At 38.2% G+C, this 21648-nt stretch overlaps 1 protein-coding gene across 1 annotated transcript in view; it reads right to left on the bottom strand.

Moving 5' to 3' along the window:
• LOC143425827 (cysteine-rich secretory protein 3) overlaps positions 1–21648 on the bottom strand; it is a 90362-nt gene that overhangs the window by 10773 nt on the left and 57941 nt on the right. Inside the window, exons 3-4 of the mRNA XM_076898864.1 lie at positions 18293–18390; positions 13003–13139 (exon numbers count right to left, since the gene is read on the bottom strand). Of these exons, the coding sequence (XP_076754979.1) occupies positions 13003–13139; positions 18293–18374 (219 nt within the window). The 5' untranslated portion in view covers positions 18375–18390. The remainder of the gene's footprint in view (positions 1–13002; positions 13140–18292; positions 18391–21648) is intronic.

Here is a 21648-nt window from a genome sequence, read left to right as displayed (position 1 = left end):
CTCGCCATAATGCTTAGAAGTTGCAATTAAATTTTTTATTTCCCTGATATGTTCTTTAAGTCAAAGCACTCCTTGGTTTTATTACTCAGTACTATTAAACTTTGGAACACGCGGAACTTCCGCGTACCCTTAGACAGGACGGTCAGTTTCTACTTTTCTTATTCTGCATTTTTTCGACCAATAAGCAAATTTTTAATTGACGAATCCACGTGTCTCACGTTCTAAGCACGCCCATCCCAAGTAAGTTTTTCTTATCTGTCACTCATCACCGATCAGGCAGAAATCATCCAGTAACAGAACCAAGCAACACAACATTAAGTATTTATAACAACACAATATACTTTAAACCAAATAAATGAACAATTCTAGTTTTTGTAACGATAAATCCAATAGTCACTCCATTTCAAACATCCCAACTATGCGAAGAGAAGTAAGGAATCATCTGTATCGCGGTGCAGATAATAATCGAAACGGAAATTGACTCGCTGCGATTATAATCGAACGCAACTGAAAAGAAATGTAATTATACAGAGTTGATGCCATTAAACGCTCGCGCTGTGAGACAAAGTCTGCTTTCATTTATTCCACGCATAATTAATAAAAAAAAATTGTACTTATTAGAAAAGACGCTAAGCCGTACTGACAGGAGACAGTAATCAACCATTTGAATCACATGAAAGATATATAAATCATGTTAAATCTCGGAAATCTCTTCGAATCCAAAAGTTTCCCTTCTCAGCCGAATGAGCGCGTTACAGAGAATACTAAGATGCGAACGCGTGGTACGCGAAGGAACACGGAGCCAGCCCGTTAAATTGAAAAGCGCGAGTAGCGTCTCGCGACTTCCTCCCTCGCGCCGGATGAAAAACGATCGGCACCCCTTTCGGCGAAGAGGCAGGCTGAAACGCGGCAAGGCTGCTCCGCTGGATCTTAACTCCGTGCAATTAGACCAATTGTCCCGAGTCCGTGTAATTGAAACAATTACAGAGCATCGCGAGGGGGAGAGCGTTAATGGAATCAGCCCAGCGTTTAACGAACGAGATCCAACTCGGGAATAAAGCAGTCCGTTTAATTCGCATCGAGCTGAAATTTCAGATCAAATTGCGAACTCCCGCGGCGGGCTCTCGCGAACCAAATTAAAATCAGCTTCAATCCGCGATATCGTCCCCGTTTATTACACGGGAATCAGGTTTTCGTATTCCTTTTGTAGGACCGAACGGACACGCTCCTTTCTCCATCAGATTTCAATTTAGGAGAGCGCTAAAATATTCTCTGCCTACAATTTATTGAGTTACCAATCGAATTTCGTCTTGTAGCAGCTAACCGTAATCGCGTCTCATCCAGTGGTGCAGATCACCATCACTTGACCCTCGAAACATCTGTCTTGCACTCTGTACATTCTTTCCGTCTTGGAGGATCAATACAGACGTTTTGAGAATCTCTCTCTCCTTTTTCTTACCGAGTTTAGAGAGTGTGTCAGGAAACGAAGAATGGAGAGCGAGAACAGCGTTTAGGGAACTTTCCTAGATAGAGCGATCCACTCTTAAACAGTTTTGTTGTATCACAATGTTCAATTATTAAGTTGTAACATATGAAATGTTCGATTTTGGTTCATCGGTACTTAAAACAGAAATTAAACAAGATTTAACAAGAATTAACAAGAATCATTAACATTTTTGGACATGTTTTATATATAATTGTAAGGACAGATTCTTGTTTTGACAGATTCGGCCTTCGCTTGTTTTGTTTGCTCGTATAACCTTACGCATTTACAATTCATTTTCCGATACGTATCACCGCTATTTTCCCATACTTTGAAACATTAACGCTGCATTTGGTAATGATGCGACTAATGAGCATACGATTCGTCGATGGCAGAAAAAATTCGAAACCGCAGATGAAAGCCTTAAAAATGAATCCCTTGGAAGGCCAGACAGAGCATTATTGATGAACAGTTTAAGCTTTCAGTTGAAGAAAATCCACGGAAAATGGTAAAAGAATTTTCCCGGATCTTCGATGTAAGTGCGATAACAATCTCACGTCACTTGAATTCGATTGACAAAAAAGAATTGACAAATTCGATTTTCACTTGTTTAAACATTTAAGTCACTTTCTCAAAGAAACAACCTTCGAACCTCAAGCAAACGTTGAAGACACTGAGGCGTACGGATGGGAAAACAGCATCAAAGATAACAATAACAATGATTAAGAACGAAAGAGGTGCTACAGCAACAATTCTTCCATTATGCTAGAGAGAAAAGTTCTAAACGAACTGTTCTTACCGAACTGATTCGACTGAACTGTTTTGAACGAATTGTAGACACTAAACAAACTGACTCGAGAGCAAAAATGTCGCTCCTTAAAAACGCGTATAAAAAAGGGTGGAACAGCCAAGCACGGAAAGATGAGCGGACGAAGAAAGCGAACGTTTGCAGGAACACGTAAGGAACGGAAATTGGTCATAAATAAACCAAAGTTAAGAGTATGTCGTAATGTATGTACGACTGGGCAATGCTCAACTATAGGGAAAACAATAGCTCGGTTCAGAGGATGAACACTAAAGCCAGATGGATGTCGAGATTAGGATACCGCCAAGTGCTGACCCGCGAGCAGACCTCCGCCGACCCGAAAATTAATCATTTCTAAGAATTGCGGAATCGTAGCCGCCACACACCATTAAAGAATTTATTAATATTATGAAACGCGTTGTTTCGGTTAGCTATAGAATAGGAAATGGCCTTGCTAGTGGACTCGTCCAGTAAGGCTACCTAGCAGACTCTGCCTTAGACGCAAGGATGTTAGGGACAGGTCAGCAAGTTGTATATGTGGCGGCTACGATTCTGAGTATTTTCTCGTCGTAAAATTTCTAGCGAGATAACAATGCGTTCCCACGACACAGCGCAGGTCTGGTCACCGCGGGTTAGCACTTGGCGACCAGACCCGCGCGCTTCCTAAACCCGATACCCGTCTGATTCGTGTCCATCATCCAGGCCAAGCAATTGTTTCCTTTGAGATTTCGTCGCGACTGAGCATTGCCCAGTCGCGTACGGCAAATCCTTAAACTTGGTTTATTTATGACCAATTTCCGTCCGTTGCGTTTCGTGGAAGCGTTCACTCTCCCCGTCCGCGCATCCATCCTTTTCATTCTGAGTTTTCCCATCCTTTTCTGTACGCATTTTTAAGGGACGACATTTTCGTCCTCGCGACGATTCGGTCAGAAAAATCCAGGCAGACAATTCGGTTAGAACGATTCGGTTAGAATAGTTCGGTTAGAACAGTTCGTCTAGAACACCCGGTTCGTCTAGAACCGTTCGTTTAGAACAACCTCCACATTCGTTAAGAATTGTGAGGTCGATCAGAGTTTTATTAAAGTCGCGTAGCGACGTGAAGGAATCGTGGCCATAGCACCGCCCCCGCTATTAAGAACTTGTTATTCCACTATTGTTGTCTGTTATATTAAAATTGAGAGCAAAAAGGTCGAGTGTTATTCCTTACTCCCGGTACATCGCCCTCATATATAAGGAAACGGATGGAACATTGTCTGCTTTCGGGAAACTGTGATGCCAGATTTTATAAAAATGGAATTAAAAAATTATAAACTTGTTGGAAAAAGCATAAGGGATCCAATGCTTGTTATTTTAACTAAAAATATTTATCATTCAAGAAGATGTATTCATTTAAAGTTAATCCTAAAAATTGATCATTACATATGTGCACAAACTAATATATCTACATCTTTATTCGTTGTAAAACGACTGACTCCTTAATGTACTCACGACATATTCGCAAAGCGTGCTTTATATTGTACTATATCTTTTAAACACATTTTTATTGCTATTACGCTATCATTCTCCGTATGATTGTTCTAAACTAACGTTTCTGACGTTGAAAAATATGTCACTAGATATTAAGATGATTATTTGGAAAATTTTTAAGACCCGTAGCTAAGACTGCTTCTTCGCTTTCCTTATTTTCTTTTTTTTTATGTACGTAGAGGGTTCTAAGTACTTGCTTACGAAATAGTAAAACAGGTAAAATTTGAAATATTATGCAATACTCTGGGAAATGAAAAATGATGAAGCGGAACAGTTCAGCTGGGAAGGATAGAATGTGTCACATCTTCTAGGAAATATGTCGACTGAAAGAATACGTAGCACACGTAACGCATTTTCTTTTCTCCTATTTCTATTTGTCTGGTACACAAACACTAAATATTTGCATTTCGTACATTTCATCACGATATATATACATAAGGCGTACTAGAAAAGAAAGATCAGTGAAAATAATATTCTAATAACGATTATTGTTAACGGCTTGTTATTCAAAATCAATGCCAGGAATTCATGATTTTCTTTATAGATTCGTTGAAATTCCAAACATTTTCTGGCCACGGTTAATTGAATGGATGAAAGAAAATGAGAGTTGTATATGTATACAACACAATACCGAATGTTAATGAAGTGAAATTATAGATTAAATGAATTATCTTCGAATTAATTATCTCCAATCGAAATAAAAATCAGCAACGATTCGGTTTTTAGCTACTAAAATGGACGAATTAATATCAATCTTCCAACCTACGATTCTTCCATAGGATAAATCTAGCACACCGGATTGGACGTTAGTCAACGCGTCATTAATTCGTGTTCGCGAGCCCGTAGTCGCGGCAGAGGGATTTTAAACGGGCCACATAAAAATTGATACTCGCACACCGGGAGTTCATCCATTAAACTCACCGCGTGGCGCAAATTCACGCGTTGAAATTTTGTAATCGCGAAAATAACAGTGAGAAATCGCGTGGTAGCCGGCTGTTGAATATTGAGACGAATCGTTTCGATGATTCATAAAGCAATTATCACGGCCCGTGATAAATTACCAAGGATATTATTTAATAATCACTGCCAGTTCTCTCGATTAATCTTCCTAAAGTTGAAGTTCTTTTCAACTCGAAAAAAGAAGGAAAAAAAGATTGCGCGCGTTAAAAGGAGAGTAGAAAAAAGTGAAGAAAATGTCTGCTCGAAATTCCGAAATGCCAAGCGTTTCGCACAAGTTGCGGAGGATCGATCGAACAGCAGAGGAGATTGGAAGTGAAAAATGATGTAAATTGATTCTGGCGATAAGAAATTTGGTTTCTTGGCGAAGTTCTTACTCGCGAAATGAAGTCTCCGGCTATCGATCGTGGTTTGGCCGAAAAAAGAAAATTTAAGTGGGAACTCGGGGTAAGTTATAACCGGAGTGAATGTTGCCGGTTCGAGAGAAAATGATTCTGGGGAAAAGAAAGGAGGGTCGAGGGTTGCTCTGACGTGGATGCGTGGATGCGCCTCATTCTTCGCAGAATATACTACTTATCGTTAGAAAAATGCAAAATCCAAACTGAAATACCTAATTAATCCTTTGACGTGCCAATGAAACGACGCTCCATATTATTCAAACAATATTATATCTCAATAAAATAGCCATAAAAGCTTTCTAGGAAAAGGAGATTGGAAATTTAAAAATAAATAATGATAAAACAAATATTAATAAACAGTGAGTAGATAACACACTGAACCCTGTTGAGATTTTTCTCTTGGGAAAGGAAAAGTAAGAATGTGATAAACGTGTTTACGACAAAACTTTACCAAGGAATAACTGTGCAGCATGTGGAATCATCGTACTTTTTACGCCTGACAGACTACACAAAGTAAAAAAGGAAGAGCCAAAGACTCTCAAGACTCTCCTCATCCCTACCCACACTTAGACTTACCCTGTCCTTGACACTCGCATTGCTCTACCCAGGTCAAAGGTATGTTAAAAAGGTAAAGTCGAAAAGCCACAGGTGCTTTAAAATACCAGACATCTGGTAGACGTAGAATTTGCCATGAGAAGCTCAGTTGCTTCAATAAATTCAGTTCAATTCAAAACGCGTTTGCACGTGAAGGGGTGGGTTAAAAGCGTGCTTGAGAAGAAAGATGAATAAAAATAATATTCTAATAGCGATTATTGGCAACGACTAGTTCGGACCTAGACGTTTCCTGGCCATGATTAATCGAATGGACGAAAGAGAAGGAAAGTTCCCTGCTGACAAATAGTCGCTCGCCACGAATCGCGCACTGATTCGTCATCGTTAATGTAGAAACTGGTGAATAATCTGGATCGGGTGATGATTTATCAGATTATTTATTATGCATTAGCCGTAATGACGCGAAATATCCACGAGGACAACGTAACGAGCGTCCATTCCAGTTTTAACGGCGATCAACTTAAAATTCATCGTTCGATGCGATCCATAAACGTCCAACGGACGGTAACGGTACGATTCGTTGTCACGAAGCGTGTTTAATGACGAAACGCGAAGTAATTGTTTCGGACGTTGAATAAACGAGATACCCTGGGACGAGATTAATTTCGTGAGTATATTTCGGTACGATGTGAATTACGAATTGAAAATTTATTCGTAACATCGGTCAGACACCGTCATTTTTTTTTCGCACAAGAAATCGTTCGTCGAAGAAATAAAAAAAATTCTACCAAAAATAAGAAACACATACTCCGCTCGAAAATATTACAACCATTATTTCTCAAAATTTAAATTAAGAATAAAACGTCATGTAATATACAGAAATATACGAAAAATTCCCCCCAAAAAAGGAACGAAAATTCGAATAGGATTCGCGGCTCACCAAAGGAATGGACCTCATCGAATAAAGTCGTCCACCCTCGCACGCTTCGTTAGCCGGTTGCACGACAAAAGCAGCAGCTCGGTTTTTCTTCCGCGAAGAGGACGCGGCTCATTGCCTCCTCTCGAGCGTGGTCGGGGGCGCGGGTTCGTTAAACTGCCGGCTGGTTACGAATGTTTCCGCTCGTTCGAATGGCTAACCAGTTGCAACTCTGTATTCGCGGCCGATGTGCGTTACAAAGTGACCGATGTTTCACTCTGAAGTTGGCTCGTGTTTAGTTGCACCTCCGAGCTAATCGAATCCCTTGGTAAATGCAATTGATTTACTCGCAGTCGTCGGGACTCATTAGGGTTAGGTTCGTTCGTCGAGGGGTGGTTTTAGTTGTCCGTTCGCTTTTTGGTTACGGAAGTGTGTAACCTCTCGAACGAAATTGTGCGCAAAGTTACTCACTGAAAAAGGTAGCGAAATTCAGTGAAAATGTAAGCATTGTGCATTGCACGCGCATTCGCGATATTGCACCCTTTTCCTTGGTTCGAGAGTAGAGAGGGTTGTAGACGGCGAATTAATAGAAATTTAATTGATAACACATCTGACTTGCGCTCTGACCGGCGTCGAAGAATAATAAACGTAGCTTTTTCGAAAATTGAATGTATGATCCGTTCGTGACAAAACGTTTGAGATTAGACGTTTTTAGCTTCAATAGTTAAAGCTCGCGGACTTTGAACATTTTAATTAAGCTTCATTCAGTCGTGCATGTGTACGGACCGTTTTTTGTTTTTGACCTTTGGAAAATATCGAAAGATTTCGAAGGTGTCATATCCGTGTAGGCAACTTCCCACCCTCTTGCAACGAACACGCGCTTCAGGCGCAAAAGAGTAATTTACGACCAAAAAAGAACGAGCCATTTATAAAAAATCATACATCGATTCGTCAGTCTCAATAAAATTTCGAAACGAAGAAGAACAAACAAAAATCTGAACTCTTGCAAGAAGCGTAAGTAAACAGTTACTCAAAAACACTTTGACCGATCGAGAAGTGGAAGAGAATCACCGCGTTAAGATCTAGACCTTACAAGATGGCTGGGAATAATCTGGGATATAACAACTTGGAAGTTTATTTTCGAGATATATCTTTTTTTCTTATCATCTTTTATTGATTAGCCTCGCATAATACCACTCGATTTGTTTTACATTAATGTACACGTGCACACATACAAGTTAATCAATGATTGGCAACAATGGTAATCAATGGTTCAAGCAAATTTTGAACAATGAAGCACACTGTGTTACTTCGTAGATTTTAAATTACGAGTACTTGGGTATTTATCGAAAACTGAAATGTGCACAAAAACAGAGAAACATTGTTTATACGCGGAGTAGTTTCAGATGCCTGATTATGTAAACTGCAGTTGGTACGCAAAGTTTAATGTTGGCTTTACCAGGGTAAACGTGAGATCTGAAAGTAATTTTCGTTACCGCGATAAAACGAACGGGATATCGATTTTTGCTTATCTTCTCTTTTTTTTTTAAGAATTTTAGGAATTATAACAATAAAATATGCACGAAATATTAATGCGATAATAGATCGTACGCCACAAAAAAAATTAAAACACGTTATAATAATTATGATCGACTAAAATACTTATAAATTTTTAGTCAAGAAATAAAAAATATATAACTCAATTTCTCAAACACATTTAAACATTTCATTATCTGTCCGCAAAGAAAAGATGAAAAAGACGCATGGAAGGAATTATTCGAAAAGACAGGGGGGTCTTCGTAGAAAGGTGAAAAGAAATAACTATAATTGAAAGCGAAGGGACAAAGTCGAGCCCCCTTTATTAGATTACGAAAAAAGAATTGGATGGAAAAAGGACGAACAATGAAGAAGTCTTGAGTAATTCGGCGGAAAGAGAGAAGAAAGGAGATAAGGGGACAGGAAATTTCATACGATACATTTCCTAGCTCGTTACCATTTATCATCCCAATCTACTTTCACCGTTCGGCCAGGGTGACCTACCTCTAAGAACGAACGGTAGCCTTAAGCCCTAAGAACGGCATTTAAACTGTAGTCTTGAAGTCCCCGATGCGCAACGGGAATCTCGTCGCGGTGATCCCGTTAAACGCAATCGAACATAATTTCCATGAAAAGGAATCCGAAAGGAATCCACGGAGATTCTATCCGAGGTAGTGCTCGGAAATTACCGACGCCGTTCGCGTCGCGGGATTTCGCCACGGCAGCCAGTGGAATCCGACGGAATCGATGGAACTTCAAAGCGACTGTAAAGCCGAGCAAAGGGTTCGGGGCGGCGCACCAGCCGTACCCCTTTCAGGATTATGAGCTCGCGATGCACGTCCACGCGTACCAATGGGGTTGGCGAACTATTCCTCCCGGGCGAAAGGTCGCGTTCGAGGTCGACGAACTCTTCGATGAAAGTCATCTCAGGATTTTTTCACTTTCGATATAATTATACATTTTATTAACCTTCAATTTTAAACGACCTTCAACTTTTTTTAAAGAAATTGTCTTGACTTTTCAGGCATTCCTCGCGCGAGCAGTTATCGAGATGTTTGAAAAAAATGGTATTCGATGGGCGACAGGTCGGGTGAATGTGGTGGATGGTCTAGAGCTACATAGCTCAGCTCGTGCAGCTTTTGTCGCGTCGTCATTGAAACGTGTGGTCAATCGCTGTCATTTGCCTTAATTGCTTTTTGTCTAGCATTGTTAAAATGATTAAAATATAGCTATTATATAATTAAGATCGATCATATAATATTTGTAATCAAAATAAAGAGCAGATTTTAAGCTTTAAAATGGCAATATTGATTTGCCATAATTAATTGACAATATTTATTTTAAAATTTATTAAAGTTTCAAAAATAAAGCGTAACTGTATGAAAACCGACATTCCTTTTGCATCAACCTATTATTTGTAATTTACAACTGTTAATTGTGTAAAAATTAGTGGAAAATGTGCAAAGAGCAATCTAAAATATGTGACCAGTTTTTATCCATGTTTGCTTTGTTATGATTATATAGGCTGAGCATGGTGGCAAATGAATAAAATTTATAACCTCATTCACAGCAGGAAAGTCATATGAGCAGTTTTTTTTCTTTTTTTTTAATAGTATAGGTCCTTATGGGATCACCTTTTTTAATATTTATTATATTTATAATCACACATTGAACCGAGCATAATTTCTTCATGACTTAATCAAAAGAATTTTAGCTGTAAATTTACGCAAAAATGTAATTTATGAAAATAAATTAAGTCCATTAGTAATACAGAATTGCCGAAAGAAAAAAAAAATATTCCTTTTATATATAATGTAGGGTGCGAATGATTCTATTTACATGCGACTGGATATGCATGGAAACTTAGAATGGCATCACATTTAAAAGGGAATAAATGGAGTAGCTGCGTGCGATTGGGTTCGGGATGCCGAGGTGCGAAAGAAGGGTATTTAAAATTGAGCGACAGGAGCTGGCAACGGGATCTTGTAACTGAGAATGATAAGGGTGGCGTGGACGTGACCGCATTTGAGGAATCGATGCATGAGAAATGCATGGGGAGCAGGGTGAATCTGAGGAGCGAATGGAGTCAGTTAATAGTGAGCTGCGGTGGAGTAAAGAATAGTTAGAAAGTAAAAAGCAATTAGTGACTAAGAGCGATTGTTAGTTAAAGGGGTGTACACTTATATATTATTGGACGTGGAAATTATTTCTCGCTTAACCACTTCACTTAACTTGCTACAGTAATAAAACGAGAAGATTTTGTCTGAACCAGATCTCCAGAAGAGACAATTTCAAATAGGAAAACAAATACGAACAGAGAAATTATAAAGTGGCTGAAAATATTCTGGATGAGGTTTAAAAGAGATGAGCCGCGTAAAATTTTCTACAAAATCTGTGTAGAAGAAAATACGCCATTTAAAGTTATTCTTTTATTTGGAAGACGAGGAAGACTGAAAAATTTCAATAAAATTGCTATGTTGCCCCTGTATAAAATTTAAAGACCTATAAACAAGAGAGAAATATGGTGATATGATGAGTTTACTGGCTTGTATACCTACAATTTTACTATGAATACTTCAGGCTAAATATAAGGGAGAAATAAGTTTAAAGTATAAATGTGAATTCATTACTTTTAGTTATCTTAACGAAGTAATTTATTTTTTACATTAAAAGATCTATTTCAAAACAGTCAGTTTCTATAAAAATATGGACTTAAATTTGCTCCTGTTTTGATTGTTTATAACTTATTATTATTAAAAATGATGCAAGTCCATTTGTAGCTATAAAGATTGTTTCCTTTCTTAACCATTTATTAATTATTATTGTATAATAAAATTGAACAGGTTTATAGTGTTAAAAACATCATCCAAATTGATGAACGTTTGCCAATATTTTTAAACTGATTCAAACGCAAACCACTTTCAAAAACAATGGCTCATATAATAATTTATCAGAAAGAATAAAAATTGATTCAGCTTATAATATTTTACTATTTAACTTAATGTTCATTTATATCGAAGATATAATTCGAACATTGTAAGATTCTAATTCACTTTTAATCAACTATTCAATATAGCGTCTAAATTATAAGTAGCCATTAAATTTGCCTTGCCACAGATAAGAATAATGAAACTTTTAATTAAATTTTTTAATTTATAATTCTTGCTTCTATATGTAAAATGAATTACATACATATACCTTTATATTTTTATCATTTTATGAATAGACCGTTATTTTTATGTTTTTTAATATATATTTAGTTTTATTTTAGGTTAAAGTAAATAACCGAATTATGCATATTTTAGTTTGTTTTCGATTTACACAGTGTTCTAAGGCACCTATCTTTAGTTTGGATATATTACTTAACTTCCTTTTAAAAACAAAAAACATAACATAAAGAGTGAATTCAAAATAGAAAAGCCAGGCACAAACTAAACGAAAAAACCAAAAAAAAAAAAACAGAAAACCACTCAACAAACCCTCCTGCGCTTTACATCTATCCTCTATTGTACAGAGGGGATCGTAGACGATGCGGACGTATTTCGTTTCACGGCGATATCTCGATCCGTTCGCGAGATACGACGGCTCCGAAGCGCCACCGTTCGAGATGCACGAGTCGCGCGAACGATGAATGGCGGTCGGAGTCCCCGAAACGCCGTGACCCGATTTTTCCCCTGGAAATGCGTACGCTCGCCTAACGGAATAAAAAAAGGAACGCAGTCGCTGACCAGCGCAGCCGCTTAACCGCCTGAGATAGGTCAGTGCCAGCCAACGCGCACGCGTAACCCAAACAGGAAACGAGACCAACGATAGCTAACCGCTCTGGAATTATGTCCCGCTTCGAACGACGATATCTCTGGAACGGGAGGTCGAACCGACGCGAAACGAAATGTCGGTTCAAGGGGAAGGATTGCTGCTTCCGATGGTTGTACTTTTCGGCAAAACGGATTTGTAAATTTAAAGTTACTAGAACCGGTAAATTTCTGGTTGTTTTTAGGGGGAAGATTGTGTAAATAGGAGTAGTTTCTTTTTCTATTTTTATGATATGTAGAAAAGAGGGTGTAAGAGTGATTGTAAGCTCGATTGAAATTATTTTCATTGTTATTTTTATCGTTTCTTTCTGCTTTTCGTTGTAATTTTTACAAGTAATTAAGTGTACGATGAGAGTGTACGGACATTAATTACACATCGAAAGAGAATAAACTCTGCGACGAATAACTGAATAATAATAACGAAGATATTCGTAGACAGAAATACATCAAAGTTAGTAGGTACGTCGGTGAATTGATATGCTCGGGACAGAAAGTTCATAATTTATGGAAAATTAATTCGTCTGACTACGACTCGCATAAATATGAAATCACGTCACGAAGGAAGCAACAAATTTATTAACGCTGGAAGCTTAAACGCGAAATTTGCGAAGACACGATGCGGGATAATTATTTCGTAGACAAACATGATTTTAATCACCTGAGGAACTCGATTTAACCGGTTCCCATCGCGATTGCAATTAAATCTGTTAATCGAAGGATCGTTGTACAAACTAATCTAAAACTTTCCATTAAAAGAGAGCGGTACAATGTCAACTTGCGGATGAGTAATGAACAATTTATATTCTTTTTAGTCGCAGGCTGCCAGTTACCATATAGTATACCAATAAGGAATATTTTCTATTGTTTTCAAATATCACTTCATATCATCTTCATACGTTCAAAATTTGACTGACCCTATCAATTCGTACCATTGTTTACCATCCAAAAAAGGAAGAAAGCGAAATAATGAAATTTCAAGCGAAACGATAAAATAGAAATAAAAAAACGGGACTCACCATCGCAAGCATGTTAGCCGCGGGAGGATTCACCTGGGTGCGAAAATAATTATGCGTATCGACGATCTTCTGCCGGACCTTGCTGTTGCTCGTCCTTATTAGCTTCACTGGCACCCTCTCCCCGTACAATCTTGGCGCTAGAAACAGAAGCAAACCAACAAGTTCCCCTCTGAACACCGGACTCGATAACCGATATTCCTCGTCAATGAAAGTCCCCCATTCCCAGTTTCCCGTCATCCCTCTCGCTCGCCAGCTCAGGAGGCTATCCTCCGTCCGTCCCGTTCTCCCTTACACGCGTTGCTCCATTTCCTTCCCTTTCACCCGGGGAAACAATACTCCGCTTTAAAGAGGAATATCGACAGCGTCGCCAACTCGAAACGGGCAATAACGTTCTATTTTCATACCCTTTACCTTGTTTGCCGCTACGTAATCCTGGGTTTCGAGGATCGTTTGTCTGGATAGAAACAAATGGAAACGCGCCCGTCCGAGAGCGCCTCGGGAAACGCGTTTTTTACTTAAAAAACGAATACGCTCAGGTTTAAAGGGCTCGCTTTTTTACTGACGATTTTTAGATCGGTTTTAGGGGCGAGGACTCTCCGTTATTGGCTTGTACTCGCATAGAAGAAAATTTGTATATATTTTTTCATATTGAAAAATTGTTAGATGTTGCGAACTGAAAATTGATAGTTTGAAATTTATCTATGTATTTATATCAATTTCAAAAATTTTCATTGAACGGGTCAACTTCGTAACGATAATTTAAATTGCAATTAATTCTAGTCAGAATTTTAACGTCAGATAACCTTCTGCTTCTCTTAATTCGAGCTCGCACAGCCGAAAGTAACGTTCGAAGAGTTCCGTTCCGAGTCGCAACCTTCTTATCCCTTCATAAAATGGACATCAAAGCAACGTCAAAGCTACAGGACGAAGTAGCGAACGTAAATCTAGCAATGTCTGAGCTCTTTCAACGCATTAACCGGTTTATGATAGAGTGCTACCGAATTTTTATCGCCGCTAAGGATTGATAATTTAAAGGGTTCCATTAAAGCAACAGGAACGAACGAACGGCAACTTTTGTATAATAAAAAAATTTTTATTTAAAAATGCAAAAATATCAATGTTGAACAAACATTCGTTTCTGTTATTTTCGGAATTTCTACGGAAATGAGCGTTACATTGATTTTTTTCTTTTTTCAAGATTTTTCCTGCGAAGTGGACACACACTGGTGTTAAACCACACGCATCAAATCCTAGTGGACTTGTTTCCGTGCAATTTACCCAGAAATATCGCCCTGCTACGGAACCGACCGAAACACGTCCATTATAAAAACGCACTGTATCGTACCGATCTGAACGTGCAATCATATTTTACTTCCGTAACGTTACCTGCGATACCTTCATAAACCCACGCGTGCAACGAGCTTACCGGCTAATAGCTGACATAAGAGCGCGCTCGTAAAACTCTCGTCGGCTCTCCGGCTCCTCTCGGTTGCTGAACTAATCAGTTGCCTGGTTTCGAGGTATTACTTTAACGAGATTCTATCTACGGATTTCTCTTCTTCGACGAATGCGTTCTTTTTGGATTAAAATGGTCCGTTTCATTTCTTCTCTTATGTTCATTTAAGTAGCCCGTCTTTTCGCGAGGCTGAGAAGATAACAATAGGGAAATTTGGTTAATTCGTTATTTTGTGCTGGCAAGTGCAATTGTAGTTAATTGCAGCGAATAGCAACTTTATGTTTTTGCGATGAAATTTGAAAGAGTAAATAGTTTCAGAATTTATATCATTTGTGTAGGTATAATAATTGTGTGCACAGATAATAAGAGTGTAATTTTAAAAATATAAATATTCAGAATTTCTTTTTTTTTTTATATTGCACTCTTTTCTTTTAGTCACATTCACACAATCTTAGCTATGAATTCATACACGCATTCACTATTCATTTACGCTCTACGTACGCACGATTTGTCTTCAATCATTTATTTTTAATTGATAAATTTCTAGCAATATTATTATAAATCTATTTTAGACAATTATAAAGTAACGTCATTTAATTAAGTCAAGTGTTAAACTTTAGTCTAGACTATTTTTAGGTGTAAATATTAAGGTTTGAGGTTATAAGATTTAAGGTTTCTTATCGACCGACGAGATACGATGACGCTGTTCTCTTTTAATATTCAAGAAACATCAGAAAAAAGGAACACAAAGTCCTTTTGGCCGCAGAGCCGAAAGAGCGAATAGTTAAAGATCGGTGTAACGTATATTTCTTTATTACCTAATCCTCTCATATTTAATAAGCTACATTTTTATTCCAATTATCTTACGGTGATTACTTAAAAATAACTCATCTCGACTGTTACGAAAATTGAATGGAAAAAATAAATAAATAAGCTGTCCCTTTCTCTGATTTAAAAATCGTTAAATATTCTAAACAACAGAAATTCACCACCGACAGTCAATTTCTGTTCGCGAACAACCATTGCGTCCCACGGTTACGTCGCGTAACAACGCGTATCTCGTAGTATAATACAAGAATTTTTCTGTGACTAATGGCAACGAAAATTGGACTCGATCCTGGCGGCAGCGGCGGTATTACTCATGTCATAATTCGCTAACTTCCACACCATGGTACATATAGATCGCGCGAATTTCTTTCGTCGTTGGATTCACGACCACGTCCGAGATTTCGCTTCGAGGCGAAACGAGCCACCGGGATTTCTCCGCGTCAGCAACATTCCTTTTTCATTCTTTTCTCAGGACCAGTCTACCCCCTGTCTACCCCCTGTCTACCCCCTCGAGACGAAAAGATTCGTTCGAAGTTATAAGACCAGCCACCTATCGATTTTCTTCAATGTTAAATAAAGCATTCTCGTTAATGGATAATATGATAATAATAAATGATAATGATAAATACATATGTATATTGATATAGTTGGAATAATTGTTACCACTTTCCATAATTATTGTAAGAATTTTTAATTACTTTTATCTAAATCGAGTACACATTACAACAAATGTTTGTAATATAAGTTCAATGGAAGCAATAATTTGCTTTCAGTTGAAATTTTTAAAGATGATTGTACAATATGACAACCTGAACTGCAGGATAATATAGGCAAATTTTTTGTAATAAGCAAACAGAAAGTATTAAAAATTATATGTAATAATATGTACTAATGTAATAATAATTTTTCTATTTTCTTTTTATGAAACTACTTCTAAAATAAACTAGAAACTCAGTACTCCAAAATAGAGACATATATAATATATAACAGTTAATACAAATCGTAATCACAAACGTGCCATAAAATCAAAATCATCCTATGAATTGCAAAAGTTAGAAACACAGAAAAAATAAAAACACAATCAGTAACATCAAACCTTCTGACCCTTTCTAGACCGCTTCCAAACCTCTCACTACCAAGAAACGAAACCCAAACCCCATTTTAATCTCAATCACCTCTATTTGTAACGTCACGTATAGCTCCTCTCGTTAATTTAATAATGAGAAAGCCAAGTTTGTATTTGAGTAAACTGGACATTTTGCACGATTTTCCAATTGTGTACGTGTTCGCTTCTTCCAATAATCGCGAACTTTATTGTTCGAGTAATATGCTATTTGTTAAATTCTGTTTACTGTATGCTTCCCATCAAGCAGGGAATGTTAAATGGTGTCTTACCCGTCTATTGCGATATTACAAATTTGGTGAGAAAAACAGACATTAAAACTGATCGGATATAAAAAAATTTGGAACGAGTGGAAAACTGACTGCCCTCGAACCATGTCATCCACAGGTACCAAGTAACACCGTCGGGTGATTTGCACGCGAATTTCGCATGTCCTAGCCTTCGACTATAGCAAGTAATAAACCCAAGAAGCGCCTCGACTTGAACAATGAAGCAGTGACGCAAAAAATTCGAAAGTAGAAATGTGGATGCTTCCCGTACTTAATCTTGTGACGACGCAATCGCACCTCCGTTTAATCTACTAAAACTCATAGATAAAAGAGTAACAGTAGGCCTTGACTCGAAAGTAACGGCTTCTTGGATGTTATTGCTACTCCGTGTGCTGCGTAAACGTCACTATTTCATATTCCTACCTCTTAGACTCGAAGATAAGCACGTTCGGTTATTAAGATCGAATACCATTCGCCCCGAGATCCTAATCGAAACGAAGCTCGATCTTCGCGAGAGCGCATTAAGCCGGTCTATCTCGCGAATAATCGCGAATTATCCGGAAACGTATCGACCGATCCATATTATCGTCCATAGCGTAATCAACGACAGCTTGATCTCCTTGTAAATTACTCGCGACCCCAATTTATCGCGGCGGCCGAGCCAACGGCGTCCCCGGGATCGGATGTTTATCCACTCGCGTGTCCCGATAAAATCACCGCAGCTCCGACGATCTCCGACCCTAATTTAACGCACGGTCCAACCGCCCCGTCAAAGGGGTGAGTTCACCTCACCCCTGAACCAGCCGCGCCGTAGAAACAGGCTCGACGCAAACTTCTGCGAATTATTCATCGCTAGAGAACGTTTATCTTCTCGTGGATTTCGAGATAGAAAGCTTAGTGCGAATAATTGTGGAAATTCTGACGAGTACCCCAATTTCTGTGGAATTATTGACATTCTTTCGGAATACCTCGCTTCTTTTTGCTTTCGCGGGTATGGATGGCTTTATTTTCATGAATTCGGTGTCTGCTTTGTTTTCACGGTTGATAGACAACCTAGGGAAGCGTACAATTCTGTGGCTGAATTATATAATTATTATATCGTTGCATTTGATGCTTCTATTTTCCATTCTAGCATTTGAAAACTCAAGGAAATGTATTTGAAACGGCTGAACAGTGCAATTCATTTATTCGCGTCGCAATCTAAATATCTGGCGACTGCTTCATACGCGTAACGATGTATAGCGGAAGTGATTTCGATTCGATTTTTAGAACATTTCTTGTAAACCAACGCGTGAGAAATTAGAGAAATCCTTTGAAATTTTCTAACTTCCTTAATCGACTCCATTTTTATCTATACATATGTATATTCACTAGATTTACATTTCTGTCGAATGAGAACTGAGAGATAAAATTTTCCATGCAATTTCGAACAATTTTTCATGCGACGACGCAAATGTCTCGAAAACACTTCCCCTCGAAATTGGTAGAAATATTCGAAATCATCCTGTGCGCCGGAAAACCATGAAAAATGCTCGGAGAGACTCGCGAGATCGTCAAATTTTATCGTTTTCGACGATTCTCACGAGTGAAAGGATTGAAATAAATGTTACTCACTCGGTTTGCTGCGATGCGTTTTACGTGGCACGGCTGCTGGCAACGCCAGTGCTATCAGGACGACGATCCACAGCCACCTCATGATTCCTGATTACGACCTGAAACGCACACCAAGCGATACGTCACTTCAAATTGTCTGGAGATTACCACTATATGCTTGCAATGTCAAAGAATAAACTTTGCAAGTAGCATTGGCTCGGTTTATTTAAATGCACAGGGTATTTTGTCTTGCGAGTATACTGCATAGAGTCGCATGTCGACAATATGTGGTGGTTTAAAATTTATCAAAACTGGTCATTAATGTAAAAAAAAACAAATCTTTTATATCATTTTCTTCTTTTGTATGTCTATGAAATAGACATGAAATTAGTATTTGCTGCGATTTTAACCATTTTGTTTGAATAATTGATTTGCACTGATTCTTCCAAATCTAAGGAATTAGTTGGATTCGATGTATCTTTATTTCGTGTACGAATTAGAACTTACTGTATTCTGGCATAAGTCGATAAAAAAAAATAATAACAAAATAGATGAAGAATTAAAGAAAAATTGATTTTCGTTGTAAGCGCACAGTTCTACCGTGATAAAATTTGCTTTATTGCCCACAGAAAAATTATCAGAAGAGGCCTAAGAATCTAGAAATAAAGATTTAAGTCTCTCGTTGATTTAGCGTCCAGTGGATGTTGTTTATCAGAAAGGATAAATGCTTGAGGGTAATTACAAATACAAATTGATAACTTAGTTTATTTTAACAGTAAGATATAAACACAACATAACATGTGATTCTTAAGTGGAAGTCGATCTTGCTTGGTCGAGAGCAGAACGATTTCTGAGTTGTTGGTGACCCAAAGGACTTGGAAAATTGGTTAGATTTTAGGGATTGTTTTTTAACGTGCGTACTGATTGGTAGGTATGAATAGCTGGGCGTAGATAAACTTGCGATTAGTTGATCTTAACATGGTAGGCGGTTCGTTTTAGAAATGTTCGATGGTCAATAATTGACATAGACTTTTCACGCCCGCATGAAACATGTGGATATACACAAAGGCCTAATTTAAATGGAACAATAAATAGTGACTTGCAAGCGAACGTCCTTTCCTGCATTAAGCAGTCCTAAATATGGCGGTTAAGGAGCAGAATGGCGCTGTCCTTTGACATATTGACACTACTCCGTCCTAAAGGACACAGTCCTAGTCCTGAAGGGCGCAAGGATTTTAGAGATTAGTTCGTCATCATAAATCTTGAAAATTAAAACAACTCTCTTCGGAAATATAATCTTTTACCTTTACAGACCTTACAGTTGCTGCTGTAAATTACTTGGGTGGGTGGTGAACATAATTTTTTAATCTGTTAAAGTTGGAGCTAGTCCAGATATCGAGTAATAACTACAATACTTTAGCTGGACGAAAATTTAAAAATGTGACTTTTTTATTAAACAGTAATTTGTGCAAAAGCATCTGGATTGAATTGTTATGCCGTAACAATAGCAATTTTAATCTATTTGAAGAAATAAAAACGTAAAATATACTCGATATTGCAAAAGTCCTACTATATTTATATTTTTGGTGCAATTAAGAAAGTGCAATTAATCCTCCTATAACACAATTAATTCGTATTGTACTGCTGAAATATCAATATAAGACCCTGAAGAAATGCTGCCTCTACAAGGAGCAACGGGAATCGACAGTAGTACGCATCAGTATATAGACTAAAAGAGTTTGAGGTGTCGTAACCACATTGTACATATTATTTACCCACATTCTAACACTATATCAAAATTATTTAAAATGAAACTTACTAATAACTGTTGCCCAGGTTTATCAAATCGTATCATAGAAGAGTTATCGCAATTTGTTACATCCTTTGTGTCTTATGTTTTAGATTTATTTAAAGTGTCAAAGTGCAAAAAACCAAAGGAGAAGATCGAACTCGCAGCCAGCGTCACGTCACCTTGTAGCGTTGAGGAAAAGAGTTACCTTTAAACCTCTGTCTACAGGTAACGGAATCGCGTACGGAAGGTGCCACGAATACGAATCACGGGACGTTGCAGACACCATCTCGAACTAACCACGAAGATTTCAGTACAACCAATTAGAAGGTCCTTTGTCCCACGGATACTCGAGCTGATAACCGGAGTGATGTTCAACCGATTTCACTTTGAGTGAGTGCGTTTCATCAACAGCGCGAGTGCCACCGCTGCTACCCAACTTACGGATTATTCTAATCGCGCGTCCCGTATTTTTAGCGGTGAATCTCCTTTGCGATCTCCCGGACGTTTTGCGGACCGTTTACCGTATTTCGTGATTCCCTTCCCAAGTAGAGTCAAGTGGCATGTAAGACCGACTTGTGGCCACAAGATCTTCCCAATCGAGTCTTCCCCATCGTTTGCTGACCCTTCCGAAATTCGTGCCATTACGTATTCTCCTCCTTTCACCTGCGCGTAGCGATGTCACATATAAAGAAGCCTCCTACTCCTCTTTTGTTCGAGTTCATTGCATCTTAGCGTTTCATCAATTGTGTTTCTATTGCCTGGTATTTAAAATGGTGATAGTCGCTATCCGTCAATCGTGACGATTGAACAACGAAAAATCCCATCGGTGGAAAAAGATGGCTCGGAGTCAAACGACCGAACGGATAATACAGAAGTGGTCCCTGTGTCTCTAATTATTAATCTAATCGTGCAAAAGGTAAGTAATAGTTGCAAGCTAATTAGAAGCGGCCGCATCATAAACTTGGTATTAATTATAATAGTTTCTAATGATTGTGTCTTCATTTGTGTTTTTTAAAGAGAGTCGAGCGTATCGAAGATAATTAAAATACTCGAATCGGAATTACTCGATTGCCTCTTCGGCCGCAAGTTACAAGCACGTAACTCTGTGGAACAATATTTAATCGGGCCAATCATTCCAGCTCGTTACTGATTTACACGAAGCAATAAAAAAGTGAATTGGGACGATTTAGCAAGCGAAAACGTCCAGTTCAGTTTTTGTTCCGTCGACAAGGATTAACGAGTCACGATTATACACCGCGTGAACTTCCATTCGGTATTATTATTATCATTTCACTGTAAAATGCCCGTTGCTAGCTCAAACACAAAGGAGCGTCTGAATTTCGGAAGCAGTTAAATACAGCGGTTTTATTAACGAAGTTCCAAGAGCTTCGCTGAACAGTCGAAACAGAAACTTCCTTCACGCACTTTAATACGTTGAATGTCACGTTAATTTTACGCGAAGCTAACATGAACTCTTTAGTATGCAGTATGTACATGTACAATAGGTGTATATTTTGTAGGGTGTGAACGATCTGGAGTGCGTGCGAATGGGTATGCGTGGACGCCAGAATATTTATAACGAAAT

The sequence above is a fragment of the Xylocopa sonorina genome, chromosome 8 (assembly GCF_050948175.1).
Source record: "Xylocopa sonorina isolate GNS202 chromosome 8, iyXylSono1_principal, whole genome shotgun sequence".
In the NCBI taxonomy this organism is placed as follows: domain Eukaryota; kingdom Metazoa; phylum Arthropoda; class Insecta; order Hymenoptera; family Apidae; genus Xylocopa; species Xylocopa sonorina.
This window is presented reverse-complemented; position numbering and strand designations above follow the sequence as displayed.